At 54.9% G+C, this 23,638-nt stretch overlaps 2 protein-coding genes across 2 annotated transcripts; both read left to right on the top strand.

Annotated features, from left to right (window-relative positions):
- Window positions 1-5,589: 5,589 nt before the first annotated feature.
- Window positions 5,590-16,577, top strand: LOC144741526 (uncharacterized). The gene is made up of 2 exons (XM_078624041.1): window positions 5,590-6,509; window positions 15,932-16,577. The coding sequence occupies exon 2, from the start codon at window positions 15,961-15,963 to the stop codon at window positions 16,561-16,563; it is 603 nt and encodes a 200-aa protein (XP_078480167.1). The 5' UTR covers window positions 5,590-6,509; window positions 15,932-15,960; the 3' UTR covers window positions 16,564-16,577.
- LOC144741527 (uncharacterized) lies at window positions 16,577-22,323 on the top strand. The gene is made up of 5 exons (XM_078624043.1): window positions 16,577-17,547; window positions 21,132-21,266; window positions 21,388-21,663; window positions 21,791-22,037; window positions 22,090-22,323. Exons 1-5 carry the CDS (start codon window positions 16,766-16,768, stop codon window positions 22,321-22,323), a joined length of 1,674 nt encoding a protein of 557 aa, XP_078480169.1. The 5' UTR covers window positions 16,577-16,765.
- Window positions 22,324-23,638: the final 1,315 nt, after the last annotated feature.

Below are 23,638 nucleotides of genomic sequence, written 5' to 3' on the forward strand. Positions count from 1 at the left end.
ACTCCTCGCCTCTGGTTGATGGGAAGGCGAGCCCAAAGTAGCCTGGGGCTTACAGTTTCCCACACCTCACCGCCACGCTCCCACGCCCACTTCATTGTTTTGTTCATAAAAGCCATTCCCCGTTGTTTGGCAGTTTCCTACCCCCAGTGGAGTACTCCACTCCTCATGGTGGCTGGAGCCAGAGCCAGGCCACCGGACCTCCTGACTACCACAGAGATCCAGGCGGTACCGGTCCAGCTCCCGACAGAGGAGTGGCAGCCTCTCCTCCGTAGTGCGTCTTCCAGCATTCCACGTGGCCACTCACGGCGGCTTTTTTCCATTTCCTAAGGAACCCTGAGGGTAAGGATTCAGTCTCCTGGCTCCGCAAAATGGGTTTTGGCGAGGAGATGTTATCGACGCCTGTCCCCCCGGGGCCTCTGGTACAAGCTTAGCTAGATATTTTTCCATGCTTTTGTAGTAATCAATTGAAGGTGGAGGGGTTACCAGGCCCTCGCACCCATCCAGAGCCCCCACTTGGCCGCTGTGGTGGCAACAAGTGCCATCAAGGGGAATCGACGATTTTGGAATTGGCCTCCCCTCCATGGGATTATTCACATCCATCAATCGAACACATCGGCACAGGTATTCAAACTATCACAGCTCGATCCATGCTCGATCCATGCTCGAACACGCAGACACGGGTATTCAAATCATCAGTAATGAGAGAGCACACCGACATACGGTGGCCGCATAGGCATTTTCTTAGGTTTTTTCGGTAAAGTCACGTAGGTAAAAAATAAAAATTAATTAAAGTAAAATAAAAAATAAAAATCACGACGTTTCGGAGGCAACACAAGCCTCCGTCTTCAGGTGGAACCGTCACAGCACGATTGCTGCATCAAGTAAATGAGAAATTCCAAGAAAACTGTCCTTGTATATATACTGGTTGAGGGTGGGAGGAGCCAAGGTAGGCCCTGGATATTGGCTCCTCCCACCCTCAACCAGTATATATACTGGTTGAGGGTGGGAGGAGCCAAGGTAGGCCCTGGATATTGGCTCCTCCCACCCTCAACCAGTATATATACTGGTTGAGGGTGGGAGGAGCCAAGGTAGGCCCTGGATATTGGCTCCTCCCACCCTCAACCAGTATATATACTGGTTGAGGGTGGGAGGAGCCAAGGTAGGCCCTGGATATTGGCTCCTCCCACCCTCAACCAGTATATATACTGGTTGAGGGTGGGAGGAGCCAAGGTAGGCCCTGGATATTGGCTCCTCCCACCCTCAACCAGTATATATACTGGTTGAGGGTGGGAGGAGCCAAGGTAGGCCCTGGATATTGGCTCCTCCCACCCTCAACCAGTATATATACTGGTTGAGGGTGGGAGGAGCCAAGGTAGGCCCTGGATATTGGCTCCTCCCACCCTCAACCAGTATATATACTGGTTGAGGGTGGGAGGAGCCAAGGTAGGCCCTGGATATTGGCTCCTCCCACCCTCAACCAGTATATATACTGGTTGAGGGTGGGAGGAGCCAAGGTAGGCCCTGGATATTGGCTCCTCCCACCCTCAACCAGTATATATACTGGTTGAGGGTGGGAGGAGCCAAGGTAGGCCCTGGATATTGGCTCCTCCCACCCTCAACCAGTATATATACTGGTTGAGGGTGGGAGGAGCCAAGGTAGGCCCTGGATATTATTATTGTGCGGTTCGGTGCGGCTGAAGCACGCTGTTAGGAATGAGCCTTTGTTGCGTAGACTGGTTGAAAAGAGTTGTTAAGGTGAGGCTGATGTAAAGGTGCGTGTAAATGGGACTGAGCCTTTTGTTATGTAGAGGCATTGCCGCATCGGTCATAGCCATTCAGGGCTACTACGGGTTCGATCTGGGCCAAAGTTCATGGGCGGAGCTCAGGGGTACATGCGGGAACCATCGAGAAGGTTCTGAAGGGGGCGTGGTTAGAGGCGGGACTTCGCTCCCCCAAGGAGGATAAAAGGAGAGGCAGGAGTAGGACTCGGGGTTCGGTGTGGAAGCCTGGGTCCGAACCAGAGGTCGCAACCGGGTACCCGATACCCGTACCCTACCCGATACCCGGCTACCCGTACCCGGCCAGGTACGGGTACCCGTTTGCGACCCTGGTGCGGCCGGGTACGGGTAGGCCGTGAGTCACCGGTGAGTAACCGTTTCTCACTCATATCGGGTAGGGTACGGGTAGGGAATGGCTACCCGTACCCGTACCTGGCCGGGTACGGGTACCCGTTTGCGACCCTGGTGCTGCCGGGTACAGGTACGGATAGGCCGTGAGTCACTGGTGAGTCACCGTTTGTCACTCATTTCGGGTAGGATACGGGTACGGAACGGGTACCCGTACCCAGCCGGGAACGGGTACGGGTACCCATTTGCGACCCTGGTGCGGCCGGGTACGGGTACGGGTAAGGAATCAAAACCCGTTTGCGACCTCTGGTCCGAACTGCATCTCCGCCATCTTGTCAGCCACCGACCACGTGGCAGCCGCGGGCGACGTTCTCCCGGTTCCCGGCGCCCCGTCGACCGACGGTGCGCGGGGAGGCGAGGGAAGCCGTGCGGGAACGGAGGAGCGGAGAGCGCGCGCATGCGGCGAGAGAGAGAGAGAGAGGGTGACCATCTAAAGAGAGCGCGGAGCCAAAGCAGCCGTAACTAATAAAGAAAGGACGCAAATCTCAACGTGTCGTGGAAGTGGTTTATTACACGTGCTCAAACAAAAATATCGGCATGCTTGATCCGTGTGTAGCGAGTTCAACTGAGTCGCAGACGTGCCTTTTAGATGTTCTTGGTTCTTTCGGTAAAGCCACGTAGAAGGAAAATAATCAAAATAAAACATAATAAGATAAAATTCTCACGACCTTTCGACCACAACGCTAGCAGCCGTCCTCAGGTGAAGAACAGGGCTGTCGGAAAGACAGCGTCCTAATGAACACCGCCAAGCTTGGCAGCGTATTTTTAAGCTGGGTTAGAGGAGGAAGGGCGCCTTGACAAAGTAATTTACATATCAACAGAGGAATTTAGTATATTGTTGAGAAATGCAGATATGGGATTAGTCACTACTTGTGGAATGTGTAGGTGGTGGGGGGGTCTCAAAGTTATATTATGCTAGTATATGATGTAGGATTAGCAGTGATAAAGGGAGAGAAATATGATTAGCAGTGATGAAGGGAGGGGAATTTTAATAGTAAAGAGCTGCAGCAGCCAAAAAAAGTTCCTTTTAGAGGCAACACATTTATAGAAACACGTTAACACTAAGGGGTAACTGCCCCTTCACCAGATACAGCCTAGGGTGGTGACCACCCAGCTAACTACCCTATACAGAGGGGTCGGGTCTCTACTCGGGTCCGCGACCACGTGGTTGCCTTGTAGACGTGGAGCTTCCAACTTGTAGACGTGGAGCTTCCAACTTGTAGACGTGGAGCTTCAGGTTGTAGACGTGGAGCTTCCAGCTTGTAGAATGCAGCGACCCCGGCCCCTCTCAGGGACCCACCTTATATCCCAATACGGTCAAGGCCGGCTCCGCCCTTGGCCCCGCCCCCCTTCTGGAGCTTTCTAGCTCTCTCGAGAGAGCTCTCCCCGGACACGTGACCACCCCTAGCGCCCCCACCTGGGGGCCTCTCTGTGGACACTCCGGATCACGTGTCTACGGGTCAACCAGAGTGCCACGGCCCGGGGCAACCCTGTCCCTGGGCAGACGCTCTCCCACTCCCCCCTGTGGGAGCCCACAGCGCTCGCTGTGCGTGGTGCCAGCGCTATCCCAGCGCTCACCAAGCCCCGCTAGGGCTGGTACCACACCCGCCCACGGGGTGTACGCGATGACGGTGCATCGCTTGTCCTGGCCCTCTCAGTGACATCCTCGACGTCACTACAACAACAACCGCCATTCGCCACTAAGTGGCGGTGATGTCACCACGACGCTTGTGCCAGGCCATGTGCACGTTGAGGCCACGTGAAGTGTCGAACGCCCTCTGGTAGGAGGTCACGGGGCAGACCCAGGTGCCACGGGTCGACTGACCGAGTTGACCGAGATGACTGGCTGATGCACCACCTGTGCCCCCTACTGTGCCAACTTGCTGTGCTTTAGCCACCCGGCGCTCCGCTCGTTGTGAGCGTCGTTCCTCCTCCCTCCGTTGTTGTTGGAGGGTGACTGCCTCCAACTGCCCAGTAGCGTCCTTCACGAGCCTCCTCCACTGAGGTCGATCTTGACACCGCTGGTACCAGTCATCGGCAAGTCCACTCAGCTCCACGTCCTCCTGTACCACATCACTCCATCTCTTCTCTAGCCCGTGCCGCGCCCGTTTAGCCCCCTCGATCCGGCCGAACAAAAGCTGTTTAGGCATGCGGTGTCTGGGCATGCGGGCTACATGACCCAGTCAACGCAGCCTTGCCTGCCGGAGGAACTGACCGACGGGACCCTGCCCAGATCCTTCAAGGATCTGTGAGCTCCTCACACAATCCAGCCTGGCCAAACCGTCACTTCGTGAGCACTACGCACGCTCGAACACATACACACAGAGATTCAAAATATCATAGACATGCTCGATGCATGCTGGGACATGAAGGGTGTACAGCCGGTGCATCTACCAATCATCGGAGCCAACCCACGGCACCTGCTGGGGCTGTCAGCAGCGAGCCTTCGACGCTTCACGCGGCCTCAACGTGCACCTGGCCTGGCACAGGCGCCATGGTGACATCACCGTCACTTCGTGAGCACTGAGCTCGTGACGCGGCTATTGGCTAATTAGTGGAGGGGGTGAGAGGGGGGGGGGATCGGGGGTATTTGTGGGGGAAGTTATCTCAGTCAGTGGACCCGTGGCACCTGCTGGGTCTGCCCCGTGGCCTCCTGCCGGCGGGCGTTCGACACTTCACGTGGCCTCAACGTGCACCTAGCCTGGCACGAGCGCAGTGGTGACGTCACAGACGCTTAGTGGCGAATGGCGGTTGTGTAGAGGGGGGGGGGGAGTACTTGCGTGGCGCTGCACACGGCCCTACTCTCTCTCTCGCCCCTCCCCCCCCTCCACTCTAGACCCCGCCCCTGGTCAGCTACCGGCCAATAAGCAGAGGGTATTGGGGATTAGAGGGGGGGGGCGTTGTCCAGTGGTGCTGCACACGGCCCTACTCTCCCCCCCTACTCTCCCCCCCTTGCCCCTCCCCCCTCGACTCCAGATCCCGCCCCCCACTCAGCCATCGACCAATTAGCGGAGGAGATTGAGGGGGTGGGGAGGGGGTGTTGTGTGGGAGAGGGGGACATCGCGCGAGGCGCTGCACGCGGCCCTACTCTGCCTGGCCCCTCCCACTCTACTCCAGGCCCCGCCCCCTTGCTCAGCCATCCACCAATGAGAAGAGGGATATTGGGGGTGGGAGGGGGGGAGTGTGGGGGAGGGGTGCGTACAGCCCCGAGGCGCTGCACACGGCCCTACTCTCCCTGGCCCCTCCCACTTTACTCCAGACTCCGCCCCCCTGCTCAGCCACCCACCAATGAGAAGAGGGATATTGGGGGTGGGAGGGGGGGAGTGTGGGGGAGGGGCACTTATAGCCCCGAGGCGCTGCACACGGCCCTACTCCCTCTCGCCCCTCCCACTCTACTCCAGGCTCCGCCCCCCTGCTCAGCCACCGACCAATGAGCGAGCGCGAGAGGCGTGGCCCCGGGAATTTTGGCGGGAGTGGAGGGGCAGGGGTCACGGCCAGTTTCCGTTTCCGGGGTCACTAGGCCCAGGCTTGAGGCCTTTCTGACGGGCTGCTGCCATCTTAAGAACAAAGATTTTTTTTACTTTTCAAATTCAAATTAACTTTTCCCTTTTTTACTGTAAACAATTTTCACCTCAGGTGTATTTATTGTTGGTATTTTTATTTTATTTATTAAGCTGTTGTTGTAGTCGTGCTATTATCGTTACCATCACTACTACCACGCGCGTCTAACATCCACACGACAACCACCACCATCACCACCTTCGTCACCACCACCACCACCCTCACCACCTTCCTCACCACCACCACCCTCACCACCTTCCTCACCACCACCACCCTCACCACCTTCCTCACCACCACCACCCTCACCACCATCCACACCACCACCCTCACCACCTTCCTCACCACCACCACCACCCTCACCACCATCCACACCACCACCCTCACCACCACCACCCTCACCACCACCCTCACCACCATCCACACCACCACCCTCACCACCACCACCCTCACCACCACCCTCACCACCATCCACACCACAACCCTCACCACCACCCTCACCACCACCCTCACCACCACCCTCACCACCCACACTACCACCCTCACCACCACCCTCACCACCACCCTCACCACCACCACCCTCACCACCCACACTACCACCCTCACCACCACCACCCTCACCACCCACACTACCACCCTCACCACCACCCTCACCACCACCCTCACCACCACCCTCACCACCACCCTCACCACCACCCTCACCACCACCCTCACCACCTCGCTACCACTCTCACGTCGCTGATGGTGAAGGACAACAATCGAATGGTGAGTAGTCTGTGTGTCTCTGTGTGAGTCTATGAGTCTCTGTGGTGAGTAGTCTGTGGGTCTCTGTGTGAGTCTATGAGTCTCTGTGGTGAGTAGTCTGTGGGTCTCTGTGTGAGTCTATGAGTCTCTGTGGTGAGTAGTCTGTGGGTCTCTGTGTGAGTCTATGAGTCTCTGTGGTGAGTAGTCTGTGGGTCTCTGTGTGAGTCTATGAGTCTCTGTGGTGAGGAGTCTGTGGGTCTCTGTGTGAGTCTATGGGTCTCTGTGGTGAGGAGTCTGTGGGTCTCTGTGTGAGTCTATGGGTCTCTGTGGTGAGGAGTCTGTGGGTCTCTGTGTGAGTCTATGAGTCTCTGTGGTGAGGAGTCTGTGGGTCTCTGTGTGAGTCTATGGGTCTCTGTGGTGAGGAGTCTGTGGGTCTCTGTGTGAGTCTATGAGTCTCTGTGGTGAGTAATCTGTGGGTCTCTGTGTGAGTCTATGAGTCTCTGTGGTGAGAAGTCTGTGGGTCTCTATGTGAGTCTATGAGTCTGTGGTGAGTAGTCTGTGGGTCTCTCTGAGTCTATGAATCTGTGGTGAGTAGTCTGTTGGTCTCTACGTGAGTCTATGAGTCTCTGTGGTGAGTAATCTGTGGGTCTCTATGTGAGTCTATGAGTCTCTGTGGTGAGGAGTCTGTGGGTCTCTATGTGAGTCTACGGGTCTCTGTGGTGAGTAATCTGTGGGTCTCTATGTGAGTCTATGGGTCTCTGTGGTGAGTAGTCTGTGGGTCTCTATGTGAGTCTGAGTCTCTGTGGTGAGTAATCTGTGGGTCTCTATGTGAGTCTATGGGTCTCTATGGTGAGTAGTCTGTGGGTCTCTATGTGAGTCTATGAGTCTCTGTGGTGAGTAATCTGTGGGTCTTTATGTGAGTCTATGGGTCTCTGTGTGAGTAGTCTGTGGGTCTCTATGTGAGTCTATGGGTCTCTGTGTGAGTAATCTGTGGGTCTCTATGTGAGTCTATGGGTCTCTGTGGTGAGTAATCTGTGGGTCTCTATGTGAGTCTATGGGTCTCTGTGGTGAGTAGTCTGTGGGTCTCTATGTGAGTCTATGAGTCTCTGTGGTGAGTAATCTGTGGGTCTCTATGTGAGTCTATGGGTCTCTGTGTGAGTAGTCTGTGGGTTTCTATGTGAGTCTATGGGTCTCTGTTGTGAGTAGTCTGTGGGTCTCTATGTGAGTCTATGGGTCTCTATGGTGAGTAGTCTGTGGGTCTCTATGTGAGTCTATGGGTCTCTGTGGTGAGGAGTCTGTGGGTCTCTATGTGAGTCTATGAGTCTCTGTGGTGAGTAGTCTGTAGGTCTCTGTGAGTCTATGGGTCTCTGTGGTGAGTAGTCTGTAGGTCTCTATGTGAGTCTCTGGGTCTCTGTGTGAGTAGTCTGTGGGTCTCTATGTGAGTCTACGGGTCTCTGTGTGAGTCTACGGGTCTCTGTGGTGAGTAGTCTGTGGGTCTCTGTGAGTCTATGGGTCTCTGTGGTGAGTAGTCTGTAGGTCTCTGTGAGTCTATGGGTCTCTGTTTGAGTAGTCTGTAGGTCTCTATGTGAGTCTATGGGTCTCTGTGGTGAGGAGTCTGTGGGTCTCTATGTGAGTCTATGAGTCTGTGGTGAGTAGTCTGTGGGTCTCTCTGAGTCTATGAATCTGTGGTGAGTAGTCTGTGGGTCTCTACGTGAGTCTATGAGTCTCTGTGGTGAGTAATCTGTGGATCTCTATGTGAGTCTATGGGTCTCTGTGTGAGTAGTCTGTGGGTTTCTATGTGAGTCTATGGGTCTCTGTGGTGAGGAGTCTGTGGGTTTCTATGTGAGTCTATGGGTCTATGTGGTGAGTAGTCTGTAGGTCTCTATGTGAGTCTATGGGTCTCTGTGGTGAGGAGTCTGTGGGTCTCTATGTGAGTTTATGGGTCTCTGTGTGAGTAGTCTGTGGGTCTCTATGTGAGTCTACGGGTCTCTATGTGAGTCTACGGGTCTCTGTGGTGAGTAGTATGTGGGTCTCTATGTGAGTCTATGGGTCTCTGTTTGAGTAGTCTGTAGGTCTCTGTGAGGCTATGAGTCTGGTGAGTAGTCTGTGGGTCTCTATGTGAGTCTATGAGTCTCTGTGGTGAGTAGTCTGTAGGTCTCTGTGAGTCTATGGGTCTCTGTTTGAGTAGTCTGTAGGTCTCTATGTGAGTCTATGGGTCTCTGTGGTGAGTAGTCTGTAGGTCTCTATGTGAGTCTATGGGTCTCTGTGGTGAGTAGTCTGTGGGTCTCTATGTGAGTCTATGGGTCTCTGTGGTGAGTAGTCTGTGGGTCTCTATGTGAGTCTATGAGTCTCTGTGGTGAGTAATCTGTGGGTCTTTATGTGAGTCTATGGGTCTCTGTGTGAGTAGTCTGTGGGTCTCTATGTGAGTCTATGGGTCTCTGTGTGAGTAATCTGTGGGTCTTTATGTGAGTCTATGGGTCTCTGTGTGAGTAGTCTGTGGGTCTCTATGTGAGTCTATGGGTCTCTGTGTGAGTAATCTGTGGGTCTCTATGTGAGTCTATGGGTCTCTGTGGTGAGTAATCTGTGGGTCTCTATGTGAGTCTATGGGTCTCTGTGGTGAGTAGTCTGTGGGTCTCTATGTGAGTCTATGAGTCTCTGTGGTGAGTAATCTGTGGGTCTCTATGTGAGTCTATGGGTCTCTGTGTGAGTAGTCTGTGGGTTTCTATGTGAGTCTATGGGTCTCTGTTGTGAGTAGTCTGTGGGTCTCTATGTGAGTCTATGGGTCTCTATGGTGAGTAGTCTGTGGGTCTCTATGTGAGTCTATGGGTCTCTGTGGTGAGGAGTCTGTGGGTCTCTATGTGAGTCTATGAGTCTCTGTGGTGAGTAGTCTGTAGGTCTCTGTGAGTCTATGGGTCTCTGTGGTGAGTAGTCTGTAGGTCTCTATGTGAGTCTCTGGGTCTCTGTGTGAGTAGTCTGTGGGTCTCTATGTGAGTCTACGGGTCTCTGTGTGAGTCTACGGGTCTCTGTGGTGAGTAGTCTGTGGGTCTCTGTGAGTCTATGGGTCTCTGTGGTGAGTAGTCTGTAGGTCTCTGTGAGTCTATGGGTCTCTGTTTGAGTAGTCTGTAGGTCTCTATGTGAGTCTATGGGTCTCTGTGGTGAGGAGTCTGTGGGTCTCTATGTGAGTCTATGAGTCTGTGGTGAGTAGTCTGTGGGTCTCTCTGAGTCTATGAATCTGTGGTGAGTAGTCTGTGGGTCTCTACGTGAGTCTATGAGTCTCTGTGGTGAGTAATCTGTGGATCTCTATGTGAGTCTATGGGTCTCTGTGTGAGTAGTCTGTGGGTTTCTATGTGAGTCTATGGGTCTCTGTGGTGAGGAGTCTGTGGGTTTCTATGTGAGTCTATGGGTCTATGTGGTGAGTAGTCTGTAGGTCTCTATGTGAGTCTATGGGTCTCTGTGGTGAGGAGTCTGTGGGTCTCTATGTGAGTTTATGGGTCTCTTTGTGAGTAGTCTGTGGGTCTCTATGTGAGTCTACGGGTCTCTATGTGAGTCTACGGGTCTCTGTGGTGAGTAGTATGTGGGTCTCTATGTGAGTCTATGGGTCTCTGTTTGAGTAGTCTGTAGGTCTCTGTGAGGCTATGAGTCTGGTGAGTAGTCTGTGGGTCTCTATGTGAGTCTATGAGTCTCTGTGGTGAGTAGTCTGTAGGTCTCTGTGAGTCTATGGGTCTCTGTTTGAGTAGTCTGTAGGTCTCTATGTGAGTCTATGGGTCTCTGTGGTGAGTAGTCTGTAGGTCTCTATGTGAGTCTATGGGTCTCTGTGGTGAGTAGTCTGTGGGTCTCTATGTGAGTCTATGGGTCTCTGTGGTGAGTAGTCTGTAGGTCTCTATGTGAGTCTCTGGGTCTCTGTGTGAGTAGTCTGTGGGTCTCTATGTGAGTCTATGAGTCTCTGTGGTGAGTAGTCTGTAGGTCTCTGTGAGTCTATGGGTCTCTGTGGTGAGTAGTCTGTAGGTCTCTATGTGAGTCTATGGGTCTCTGTGGTGAGTAGTCTGTGGGTCTCTATGTGAGTCTATGGGTCTCTGTGGTGAGTAGTCTGTAGGTCTCTATGTGAGTCTCTGGGTCTCTGTGTGAGTAGTCTGTGGGTCTCTATGTGAGTCTACGGGTCTCTGTGTGAGTCTACGGGTCTCTGTGGTGAGTAGTCTGTGGGTCTCTATGTGAGTATATGGGTCTCTGTGGTGAGTAGTCTGTGGGTCTCAATGTGAGTCTATGGGTCTCTGTGGTGAGTAGTCTGTAGGTCTCTGTGAGTCTATGGGTCTCTGTTTGAGTAGTCTGTAGGTCTCTATGTGAGTCTATGGGTCTCTGTGGTGAGGAGTCTGTGGGTCTCTATGTGAGTCTATGAGTCTGTGGTGAGTAGTCTGTGGGTCTCTCTGAGTCTATGAATCTGTGGTGAGTAGTCTGTGGGTCTCTGTGTGAGTCTATGGGTCTCTGTGGTGAGTAATCTGTGGGTCTCTATGTGAGTCTATGGGTCTCTGTGGTGAGTAGTCTGTGGGTCTCTATGTGAGTCTATGAGTCTCTGTGGTGAGTAATCTGTGGGTCTCTATGTGAGTCTATGGGTCTCTATGGTGAGTAGTCTGTGGGTCTCTATGTGAGTCTATGAGTCTCTGTGGTGAGTAATCTGTGGGTCTCTATGTGAGTCTATGGGTCTCTGTGTGAGTAGTCTGTGGGTTTCTATGTGAGTCTATGGGTCTCTGTGGTGAGTAATCTGTGGGTCTCTATGTGAGTCTATGGGTCTCTGTGGTGAGTAGTCTGTGGGTCTCTATGTGAGTCTATGAGTCTGTGGTGAGTAGTCTGTGGGTCTCTCTGAGTCTATGAATCTGTGGTGAGTAGTCTGTGGGTCTCTACGTGAGTCTATGAGTCTCTGTGGTGAGTAATCTGTGGATCTCTATGTGAGTCTATGGGTCTCTGTGTGAGTAGTCTGTGGGTTTCTATGTGAGTCTATGGGTCTCTGTGGTGAGGAGTCTGTGGGTTTCTATGTGAGTCTATGGGTCTATGTGGTGAGTAGTCTGTAGGTCTCTATGTGAGTCTATGGGTCTCTGTGGTGAGGAGTCTGTGGGTCTCTATGTGAGTTTATGGGTCTCTGTGTGAGTAGTCTGTGGGTCTCTATGTGAGTCTACGGGTCTCTATGTGAGTCTACGGGTCTCTGTGGTGAGTAGTATGTGGGTCTCTATGTGAGTCTATGGGTCTCTGTTTGAGTAGTCTGTAGGTCTCTGTGAGGCTATGAGTCTGGTGAGTAGTCTGTGGGTCTCTATGTGAGTCTATGAGTCTCTGTGGTGAGTAGTCTGTAGGTCTCTGTGAGTCTATGGGTCTCTGTTTGAGTAGTCTGTAGGTCTCTATGTGAGTCTATGGGTCTCTGTGGTGAGTAGTCTGTAGGTCTCTATGTGAGTCTATGGGTCTCTGTGGTGAGTAGTCTGTGGGTCTCTATGTGAGTCTATGGGTCTCTGTGGTGAGTAGTCTGTAGGTCTCTATGTGAGTCTCTGGGTCTCTGTGTGAGTAGTCTGTGGGTCTCTATGTGAGTCTATGAGTCTCTGTGGTGAGTAGTCTGTAGGTCTCTGTGAGTCTATGGGTCTCTGTGGTGAGTAGTCTGTAGGTCTCTATGTGAGTCTATGGGTCTCTGTGGTGAGTAGTCTGTGGGTCTCTATGTGAGTCTATGGGTCTCTGTGGTGAGTAGTCTGTAGGTCTCTATGTGAGTCTCTGGGTCTCTGTGTGAGTAGTCTGTGGGTCTCTATGTGAGTCTACGGGTCTCTGTGTGAGTCTACGGGTCTCTGTGGTGAGTAGTCTGTGGGTCTCTATGTGAGTATATGGGTCTCTGTGGTGAGTAGTCTGTGGGTCTCAATGTGAGTCTATGGGTCTCTGTGGTGAGTAGTCTGTAGGTCTCTGTGAGTCTATGGGTCTCTGTTTGAGTAGTCTGTAGGTCTCTATGTGAGTCTATGGGTCTCTGTGGTGAGGAGTCTGTGGGTCTCTATGTGAGTCTATGAGTCTGTGGTGAGTAGTCTGTGGGTCTCTCTGAGTCTATGAATCTGTGGTGAGTAGTCTGTGGGTCTCTGTGTGAGTCTATGGGTCTCTGTGGTGAGTAATCTGTGGGTCTCTGTGGTGAGTAGTCTGTGGGTCTCTATGTGAGTCTATGAGTCTCTGTGGTGAGTAATCTGTGGGTCTCTATGTGAGTCTATGGGTCTCTATGGTGAGTAGTCTGTGGGTCTCTATGTGAGTCTATGAGTCTCTGTGGTGAGTAATCTGTGGGTCTCTATGTGAGTCTATGGGTCTCTGTGTGAGTAGTCTGTGGGTTTCTATGTGAGTCTATGGGTCTCTGTGGTGAGTAGTCTGTGGGTCTCTATGTGAGTCTATGGGTCTCTATGGTGAGTAGTCTGTGGGTCTCTATGTGAGTCTATGAGTCTCTGTGGTGAGTAATCTGTGGGTCTCTATGTGAGTCTATGGGTCTCTGTGTGAGTAGTCTGTGGGTTTCTATGTGAGTCTATGGGTCTCTGTGGTGAGGAGTCTGTGGGTTTCTATGTGAGTCTATGGGTCTATGTGGTGAGTAGTCTGTAGGTCTCTATGTGAGTCTATGGGTCTCTGTGGTGAGGAGTCTGTGGGTCTCTATGTGAGTTTATGGGTCTCTGTGTGAGTAGTCTGTGGGTCTCTATGTGAGTCTACGGGTCTCTATGTGAGTCTACGGGTCTCTGTGGTGAGTAGTATGTGGGTCTCTATGTGAGTCTATGGGTCTCTGTTTGAGTAGTCTGTAGGTCTCTGTGAGGCTATGAGTCTGGTGAGTAGTCTGTGGGTCTCTATGTGAGTCTATGAGTCTCTGTGGTGAGTAGTCTGTAGGTCTCTGTGAGTCTATGGGTCTCTGTTTGAGTAGTCTGTAGGTCTCTATGTGAGTCTATGGGACTCTGTGGTGAGTAGTCTGTAGGTCTCTATGTGAGTCTATGGGTCTCTGTGGTGAGTAGTCTGTGGGTCTCTATGTGAGTCTATGGGTCTCTGTGGTGAGTAGTCTGTAGGTCTCTATGTGAGTCTCTGGGTCTCTGTGTGAGTAGTCTGTGGGTCTCTATGTGAGTCTACGGGTCTCTGTGTGAGTCTACGGGTCTCTGTGGTGAGTAGTCTGTGGGTCTCTATGTGAGTATATGGGTCTCTGTGGTGAGTAGTCTGTGGGTCTCTATGTGAGTCTATGGGTCTCTGTGGTGAGTAGTCTGTAGGTCTCTATGTGAGTCTATGGGTCTCTGTGGTGAGTAGTCTGTGGGTCTCTATGTGAGTCTATGGGTCTCTGTGGTGAGTAGTCTGTAGGTCTCTATGTGAGTCTATGGGTCTCTGTGGTGAGTAGTCTGTGGGTCTCTATGTGAGTCTATGGGTCTCTGTGGTGAGTAGTCTGTGGGTCTCTATGTGAGTCTACGGGTCTCTGTGTGAGTCTACGGGTCTCTGTGGTGAGTAGTCTGTGGGTCTCTATGTGAGTATATGGGTCTCTGTGGTGAGTAGTCTGTGGGTCTCTATGTGAGTCTATGGGTCTCTGTGGTGAGTAGTCTGTAGGTCTCTATGTGAGTCTATGGGTCTCTGTGGTGAGTAGTCTGTGGGTCTCTATGTGAGTCTATGGGTCTCTGTGGTGAGTAGTCTGTAGGTCTCTATGTGAGTCTATGGGTCTCTGTGGTGAGTAGTCTGTGGGTCTCTATGTGAGTCTATGGGTCTCTGTGGTGAGTAGTCTGTAGGTCTCTATGTGAGTCTCTGGGTCTCTGTGTGAGTAGTCTGTGGGTCTCTATGTGAGTCTATGGGTCTCTGTGTGAGTAGTCTCTGAGTCTGCCGTGTGATAAGTGTTGAGTATAAGAATCGGTTTCACCACATATACTTGTGGTGAACATGCAGAAAACATGTTTCTGTTGGGTGTTTTAACATCTTAACACAGCTGTTTTATGGCCGTAAAGTGTAAAACATACTCTTACATTTTGATACTGAGATTATGATGCTCTGTGTGAGTCTATGGGTCTCTGTGTGAGTCTATGACGCTCTGTGTGAGTCTGAGTTTCTGTGTGAATCTATGGGTCTCTGTGTAAGTCTATGGGTCTCAGTGTGAGTCTATGGGTCTATGTGTGAGTAGTCTATGGGTCTGTGTGTGAGTCTATGGGTCTATATGTGAGTCTATGACGCTGTGTGAGTCTATGGGACGCTGTGTGAGTCTATGGGTCTCTGTGTGAATCTATGGGTCTATGTGTAAGTCTATGGGTCTCAGTGTGAGTCTATGTGTGAGTCTATGGGTCTCTGTGTGAGTCTATGGGTCTCTGTGTGAGTCTGTGTGTGTTGAACTTCTTTTGCACCGACCTCAAGCCAGCTGTGCAGATCCGTGATATGGAGTGAGGAGGATGGTGGTGGTGGCGGTGGTGGCGGCAGTGTGGTTTGGTTATCTGATCCGGTCCAGGGCGAACACCTGTTGCCAGCGGTGTGTAGCAGTCAACATCGCCACCGGGGAGACAAAGGCCACTCACCCCCCCTCCCCTCGTGTGCCGTTTCGGCCTTCATAGGGTGCTACTGACTCACAACACTTGCCCCAAATGTCGGCAGTTGCAGAGAATGCTTGCCAACAAGGAGACTCGATTGATTTTGATAACGTTGAAGTGTTGTGTAAAACTAATGATTTACTCGCCTTTTGCCCGTCCAAGTAAACTTGAAACTTGCAAGCGAAAAGCAGACCGGGACGTGATATTAATCGCATCAATTTGTGTGCAATGTGTAAGGCCGCGTTGACACAGACCTATGTCATGTCAAGGTTATAATCCCTTGTTCATTACGACGTTCTTTTTACTTCGATGTCTCAACAGCGTCACGGAGACCGCGTGACGTGAGGGCTTCTGCCTTTGTAGTGAGGGCTGTGAGTTGACGCCGAGGAGGGGGGAGGAGTAGGCGCCTCGGCCCCCCCCCCCATGTGGAGTGACGTCACGGCTTATAATGATTATTAATGAGGGGGACTGGTCGATGTGGAGTGACGTCGCGAGCTTCGAGGCCAGAGATTTCCTGGGTGATTATCGTCGGTATTACCGGCAAACATTAATTCGAGAATCCATTGAGACTGAGAGAAGTGAGCTCGTGGGGCAGGTTCATGTGACGCTCCGGTGTGGGGTGATCTGTCTCTCGGGGGGGGGGGGGGGTGGCGCACGGCGGAAGTCGCCCAAATGGGGCCACTCATCCCCCCGGGAGAGATCCACCACCACCCCCCTCTGGGAGTGTAGGCCACCGCAAGAGCAGCAGTCTCTCTCGATGCTTTAGCTGAACCACAGCGACAGTCATGGCGCATGCCAGCGGTCGCCCGTGAAGTTCCCCGTAGTGTACAAGTTGCCCCCCGCCGGTGAGCGTGTGGGGGAAGCCTCGCCTGGTTTGGGGCGTGCGCTGAAACTCGGCCGCGTTGTGCGCCGCAGGTTGACGTCGCGGTCGGATCCGGGCGCCAATGAGGACCAACCGCAAGGGCTCCAGGAGGACCATCAACGAGTTTTGCTACCAGCGGAGGAAGATCTGCATGAAGAAATCGTGGCCGCACCCCGCGGAGGCGACGCTGGCGGAGCGGGAGCCCATGACCGGCGGGTTGCCGCACGTGCGGCTGGAGCGCGTGCCGGTGCTGGAGCGCGCCGCCAGCGCCGGTGCCCTCTCGCCCGAGAGCTTCCGCGCGTTTGTGACCGAGGAGGGCTGGCGCTGCGACGAAGGACGGTCGCGGGAGCCGGCGTCGACGACCCCCCCGCCGCTCGTTTCGGCAGGCGGGGGGCCAGGCGCCGGAGAGAATCTTGGACGACCCCGAGGAGCTGTGCCGCAGCTGGCTGCCGAAGGGCGCCGCGTCCGAGAAAGACGCCGCGGCCCCGGCAGCCGCGAGGCCGCCGCCGAGGGCGGACGCCGCGCCGAGGGCGACCCCTTCGGACGCGGGTCGACGGCCCCGGCCGGCGCAGGAGGCCCTCGCCGTCGGCGAGAGAGGCGGCGGCGCGGCGCCGCCGACCGCGGCCAAGGTCGGCGCTCGTGGCCAGGGCGGCGGCGGCGGCAATGCCGACGAGCGCGGCGCTAAGGCGGCGGCGGCGGCCGCCCCGATACCAGCCGGCGCTCCTCCTGCGCAGGCCGTCCTCGCCCCGCCCCCGGTCCGAGCGGAGGCGGAGAACCCCTTCACCGTGAAGGTGCGGCAAGCGCCCGACCCGGCGCTGCAGGAGAGCGTGGCGGTGCCGTTCCGCTACTCGACCTACGACCCCGTGCTGGACGTCAACCCGCGGCTGATGCGGGCGTTCGACGCCTTCCCGTACCCGACGCGGGACCGCGCCCTGCGCCTGGCGAGGCGCGTCCGCGTCACCGCGGAGAACTTGCAGGCGTGGTTCGAGGCCCAGCGCCTCAAGCACGGCATCAGCTGGACCCCGGACGAGGTGCTGGAGGCCCGGCTGCGGCTGCGCAGCAGCGACACCGTCGACAGTGACGACGACGGGGTGGAGGCGGAAGAGGGCGGCTCGGGGTGGCCCAGCGGCTTCAGCGCGGGCGCGAGGACCGCGGCGCCGCCGCCGCCGGCGACGGCGAGAGGCAACAACGGCAGAAGCAACGCCGGCGGCCACGGCCAACACGACGACGGCGTTCAGGGCGGTCACGCGCGACCTTGGCGGCCCGCGGAGCCGACTGCGAGGCACGCGTCCGGGGCGGCCAACGGCGACGGCGGCGGCGACAGCAGCGACAGCAGCGGGGACGTCTCGTGCGCGCCAACGCGCGGCCAGGTGCCGGAGCGCGGCGAGGTGCTGGAGCCTGGCGAGATTGTGGACCTCAGCGAGGTGGTGCAGCGTGGCGACGTGCCGGAGACGCGGGACGCCTCGCTGCCCACGCACATCCACATGGCGCTGTGGGCGAGCTTCCACGAGTCGCCCTTCCCGTCGGCCGACAAGCAGGAGCGCCTGTGCTCGGAGACGGGGCTGACGCTCAAAACGGTGCAGCAGTGGTTCGAGATCTGGCGGTCGGCGGGCCGTCTGCCGACGACGAGCACGCAGGGAGCCAGCGGAGCGTTCACGTCGAACTGGAAGTGAGTCACCCCCTCACCCCTCACCCCCTCCCCCTTCGTGTGTGAGGTTTGATGCAGTTACGTGTGAGTGTCATTGTCCGGCAAAACAACTCCCTAACTCCTCAGTTGTGCTGGACGGTAACGCTGCAGTTAGCCACTGGTTGTTCACGTTCTGTAGATGTAGATGCCACTGGTTCTTCATGTTCTGTAGATGTAGATGTCACTGGTTCTTCACGTTCTGCAGATGTAGATGCCACTGGTTCTTCACATTCTGTAGATGTAGATGCCACTGGTTCTTCACGTTCAGTAGATGCAGATGCCACTGGTTCTTCACGTTCTGCAGATGTAGATGCCACTGGTTCTTCACGTTCAGTAGATGTAGATGTCACTGGTTCTTCATGTTCTGTAGATGTAGATGTCACTGGTTCTTCACGTTCTGCAGATGGCAAAGCCAGGAGACTGAATCCGTACCCTCGGGGTTCCTCCAGAAATGGCAAAAAGCCACTGCGAGTGGCCACGTGGAATGTTCAAACTCTTGTTGTGGTGGAGAGGCTGCCGCTCCTCTGTCAGGTGCTAGACCGGTACCGCCTGGATCTCTGTTGAATACAGGAGGTGTTCGGTGGACCCGTTTTAGCTCCAGCCATCTTGAGTGGTGGTGGGCAGTAGGGCTGAACGATTTGGGGAAAGTCTCTAATTGCGATTTTTCTGACAGATGTTGCGATTTGATTTGCGATAAAACGTTTTAAAGTCAAGCTTCAGTTCAATATTCGCTGTGTAATGGATTTCAAACATGTGATGGAGCAGTACCATGTGATACCATCAAAATATGAACTGCTCTAGATATTCTAGTGCACGGATGAGAACTTAAACGATATGAATTGCTTCCAACGTGTATTTATTGAAATGTTTTAATTGAAATAGAACAATTTAAAGCTTTCGTGACTGCAGGGATTCATCTTCTTGGTTCTTTCGGTAAAGTCACGTAGAAGGGAAATAATAAAATAATAAAAATAAAACATAATAAAATAATTCTCACGACGCCTCGGCCACAATGCAAACAGCCGTCTTCAGGTGGAGAACAGTTCTGTCGAGAAGACAGTGTCTTCTACGTGACTTTACCGAAAGAACCAAGAAGATGAAATAGAACAATCAAACATAGTACAATTCTCAAGTTCAATCAATATAAATAAAGACGCGCAGAAAACCGCAGCCTTTGCGATTTGCTAATCGCATTGTTTCAAATTGCGATTTCGATTTGAAATCGATGAATCGTTCAGCCCGAATGGACAGTTCTGCACTCGAGGTAGGAAACTCCCAAACATCAGTGAGTGGGACAGTTGAACAAAAGAATGAAGGTGTGGGAGCGTAGCGGTAAGGTGTGGGAAGCTGTAAGTCCCAGGCTGCTCTGGGCTCTCCTCCCCATCAACAATAAGTGAGGAATGGTGGTGGTGGTGGTTGCTTACGCCCTCACCGAAGATGAACATCAGTGGAGAGGGATGCAGACTATAACTCCCTGTCCGAGGTGCTAGCTAAAGTGGCCCCTCGGATTCATACTTTTTGGTTGTTTTGTAAAATTACTGTATCATTTGTAAAATTACTGTATAAATTGTAAAATGACTTTATCAGTTGATACATTAATTTTGCTGTGACGGTTTCACCTGAAGACGGAAGCTTGTGTTGCCTCCGAAACGTCGTGATTTAATTTATTTTAATTTTTCACCGACGTGACTTTGCCGAAAAAACTAAAGAGTAAGAATCCTTGCAGTCACGAAAACTTCTAATCTGGCCCCTCGGAATAGTCATCCTATTGTGGTGACTAACATGTGAGTGGGTCATGATGCTGACACCTGGGCTAGAATGATCGCTAGCCATTCGGTAGATCAGCTCAATAACAACGGTAGGAGGCTGATAGATTTCTGTGCTGCTCATTACCAACACACTGTTCTGGCATCGGTGCATCCACAACATCATGGATGCATGCTGGGTCCAAGCAAGAATATACTACATAGCGGATGCGGGCCCATGTCCTTGACACCAGGACCTACCGTGGAGCTGATCTGCCCTCCGACCATCGACTTGTCATCTGTAAGATGCACCTGCCATGCTTCCACTCCGGTGGTGGGTGTACACCCAGGACCCCATTCAAACCCACAGTGGCCTGGTCTCTGTTTGCTGATGAAAGTTGCAAGCGAGAATTTCATCATCGCTTGCGGCTGGGGTTGGCATCGTCCCCCCCTCTCCCCTTGATGTCGAGGGTAAATGGGCGAGGTTTAGGATTGTGGCTCATGCAGCTGCAATGGCTGCTTTGGGTCCACGGTCCAGACCTCCCCAGAGACCCTGGCTGACAGAGGAGGTGTTCAAGCTGGCTGAGAAAAAGTGACAGGCCCACTCTCATCGTCTACAGCATCCCACGTCAGAGAATGAGGAGGCTTTTACCGCAGCCTTAGCTCGGAGGTTCGGAGAGCCGTGAGGCGCTGCAAGGATGGGTGGTGGTCGCGGGTTGCTGAAGAGATGGAATCCGCCTCAGTAGCCCGCAATCAGAAATCACTGTTGTGGCCGAAACGTCGTGAGAATTATTTTATTATGTTTTATTTTTATTATTTTATTACTTCCCTTCTACGTGACTTTACCGAAAGAACCAAGAAGATCAGAAATCACTTCTTAACTCCATCAATAAAAGCACCACACCTATCACCATCATTAGGGGAAAGTAAGATGATCCGTCTCCAACCCCCAGGAACAGGTTTTTCAGATTTGCTGAGCATTTTTGTGAGATCTTGGGGGGAGGGGAAATGCCTCCGCCCAGAAAACATCGTGAGGCAAAGTGGGGGGGGGGGGGGGGTGACCCTGCTGAGGCTGCGGTGCCTCAAATGTTGGAAGTGACTGGCTGAAGCGCCACACGTTCAGGAAGTAGTCAAGGTGATGATGATGGCGTTACGCGTTAAAAACTGTTTGGCCTACACCAGAGACGGCAGCCTTCTTCACGGCCTAGTCTCACCTCCAGTGTTAGACCAGAGAATGCCAGAAGCTATCCCACGGAATAGCCGCTCACCCCGGGCTATAAGTGCTCTGCTACGTGCATTGTGTTTGTACAATGGACAAGGCCACTGGCGATCTGCGTGCTGCGTGAACATCTTCACACCCTTGGTACCTCATTTGCCATGTGAGACTAGGCTCTAAGGAAAGCTGTCTCGGGTGTGGACCAATCAACTTCAAGGACAGTGCATACATTATCAGAGTTATGTTTTTTGTTTGCATTATGACTGCAGGTATTGTGGTCTATGCAAACAAGACTCCTCGTAAAAAACGGTGTCAGTTTTGTTGCCAAATAAAAGGGTAAAAAAACAATTATCATCTTCACACCCACCACGACCGCCACCACGTTCTTATTTTGACGTACTTTGACACCGACGTACACGCACGGACTCCCTCGGAAACGGGAACCGGAGGGTGGGACAAACGTCACGAGGTGAGCACGGACTCGGTTGGAAAGGGGGCGAAAGGGTCGAGCGTTGTCGCCCACACGGAAACACGAAACTGTAGCCGACTTCCCCACCCCGCAACGCCCCGGTAATCAGCGGTGCCCCCCGCGCTGCCGTTCGCAGGCCCAACTGGAGCAGCGAGAACAGCGCCGGGCCGACCGGCGTGCGGGCGGAGCAGGCGGCGCCGGCCACCATCGACATCGAACTCGGCGCCAGCGACGTGGGCGAGGACTCGGACAGCGACGACGACGACGGGGGGCGGGTGGTGGAGGAGGAGGAGGAGGGGGGGAGGGGGGGCACGCGGGAGCGGGGGGGCACACGGGAGCGGGGGGGCACGCGGGAGCGGGGGGGGCACGCGGGAGCGGGGGGGCTACGCCAGCGACGCCAGCGACGCCAGCGACGCCAGCGACCCCAGCTACAGGCCGGGCAACGGCAGGAAGGCGCCGGCGGCGGCGGCGGCGGCACCGGCGCAGAAGCAGTTGACGCCGCCGGGTCACGTGCCGTGCGAGCGCGACATCCTGCGGGTGAAATTCGAGGAGAACCCGTGGCCCACGGAAGATGTCGTCGCCCTGCTGTCGAACGTGCTCCGGATGACGCCCCTGCAGGTGCGCAAGTCCTTCTCCTACCGCCGGCAGCAGCAGCGCAAGAAGTTGATGTGGGCCGAGCGGCAGCAGCAGCAGCAGGAGGAGGAGGCGGGGGGGGGGGGGCGGCGGCCGTGACAAGCGGCCGACGCGCGACGCCAGGCGCCGCCCGCCGGCGTCGACGTCGCCCGGCACGTCCAGGGGTCACTCGCCCGCCCAGGCCTCGGAGGGGCGCAAGCGCAGCCCGGCGCCGCCGGGCGACGTCGCCGCGGCGATCGCGCGCGCCCTGCCGCTCATCTCGCTCAACGAGGCCTTCCTCATGGAGCGGTCGCCCTCGGACGCGACGTTGCGGCGCCTCGTGGAGCAGACGGGCCTGGCCCCGCAGGACGTCGCCGATTTCTTCGAGCGCAAGCGCCGGCGCAGCAGCAACAGCGCCGGTGGGGGGCCCGTGGCGGCAGGCGGCCCCCCCCCCTCCTGCGGCTTCGGCGGCGGCGCTGCAGGGCGTCGCGCCCGAGTCGGGAGGACGCCCCGGCCACGCTTTGATTAAATTCTCGGACGAGGGGGCGGCCGTCGATGTCGGCGCCGGCGGTGGCGCCGGCACCAACGGCGGCGCCAGGGAGGGGGGGAGGGGCATCATGGTCGTCATCGGCAGCGTCGGCTGCGGCATCGGTGGGATCGTGAAGAGGATGGGCGGCGACGGCGGCGACGATGGCGGCGACGCCGGCGAGCACTGAACCAAACGGCTTCGCCGGTCCCCGCGCCGGCGCACGGCGCACGGCGGTGGTGGCGCAGGCGGCGTGGGCGGCGCGATGGCGGCACCCCTTGGCGGCTGTGCCGGTGGCGGTGCGTTAGCCGGCGCTGCCGGCGGTGAGAAGACTCCTGTGCCCCGCGACATGCCGACAAAGGTTCCCCGGTACCAGCGGACAATGGCACCGCTGTACCTCCTCCACCTCCTCCACCTCCTCCAGCTCACTCCTGGCCCAGTTGGCGGAGCAAGGGGAACGTGGCCGGACCGTCGGCAAGTCGGCGTTGGCACCGGCGCCACGGCACTGACCGTCGCCTGCCCAGCGGTTGATGCCTTGCCGGCGATGCGCCCTTTAATTTTTTGGAAGCTTCAACAACAACAATGTTGTGGTCATGGTCCGTTGGTGCAGGCAGGTAGCCTCCCCCCCCCCACCCTTATTAGTTTGGTGGTGGTCCGTGGTGATCGTGGTGGCGGTGGTGGTGGTCGTGGTGGTGGCGTTGGTGGTGGTGGTGGTGTTCGTGGTGGTGGTGGTCTCCACCGCTACGTTTCCTTATTCTTTATTTCCACTGAACTCTTTCGTCTTGCGGTGCCGACACGGCTCCAGCGGTGCCCCACGGCCTTCCCCATCGCCCTCCTTACTTGAGCCCCATCCCTCCCTCGCTCGCTCCCCTCCTTCTATAGGCCTTGCGGTCACTTCATTCCTCAATCCTTGCACTAGTTCGATCCATTCACTCATTCCTCAATCCTTTCACTCATTCCTCAATCCTTGCACTCATTCCTCAATCCTTGCACTCGGAACGGAACAACAACAACACGATTATTTGCAGAGGTGCAACGTCACAGACGCCAACACCGAATTTGTGGCGTCCGCTACCGCAGGTCCGTCATGGTGGGGGGGGGGGTGGAGGGAGCCCTTGGCGAGTGAATCGCCCGCTCCGACAACCGGCACAAAGCCAGGGGAGGGGAGGGGGCAGCGTGGAGAGGGAGGGAGGAGGGGGGGGGTGGTTACAGGCCGGGGAAGTTTTGGTGGTTGTTGTTGCCGAGGGAGAGGTGAGATTTGTCTGCAGGAGAATAAACTGGAGTGAGCATTTGTTCACTGTCTTGTACATACAGCCCGTGCGCCGTTTGTTTTCTTGTGAAGGCAGTTCTCGGCTCACGGACGCACCGCCACTCTCTTATTGTTGAGTTCTCTGCTTTTCGTGTCTCGGAATCGTAAGAGTGGTGAAAGTGTTGAGGGTGGTCGTAAGAAAAGCTCCACTATTACGATGGAAACTAAAGTGGACGTGACAAAGCGTTGTGAAACG

Source organism: Lampetra planeri, unplaced genomic scaffold (assembly GCF_965212315.1).
Source record: "Lampetra planeri unplaced genomic scaffold, kcLamPlan1.2.h2 scaffold_584, whole genome shotgun sequence".
NCBI lineage: Eukaryota > Metazoa > Chordata > Hyperoartia > Petromyzontiformes > Petromyzontidae > Lampetra > Lampetra planeri.

Excerpts from the sequence above, each read along its gene's own strand:
- LOC144741526 (XM_078624041.1), top strand. The coding sequence starts at position 15,961 with ATGAGGACCAACCGCAAGGGCTCCAGGAGGACCATCAACGAGTTTTGC.
- LOC144741527 (XM_078624043.1), top strand. The coding sequence starts at position 16,766 with ATGCGGGCGTTCGACGCCTTCCCGTACCCGACGCGGGACCGCGCCCTG. Across the intron at positions 17,548-21,131 it reads GCGTTCACGTCGAACTGGAA|GCCCAACTGGAGCAGCGAGA; the intron begins GTGAGTCACCCC and ends TGCCGTTCGCAG. Across the intron at positions 21,664-21,790 it reads CAGCAGCGCAAGAAGTTGAT|GGGTCACTCGCCCGCCCAGG; the intron begins GTGGGCCGAGCG and ends CGGCACGTCCAG.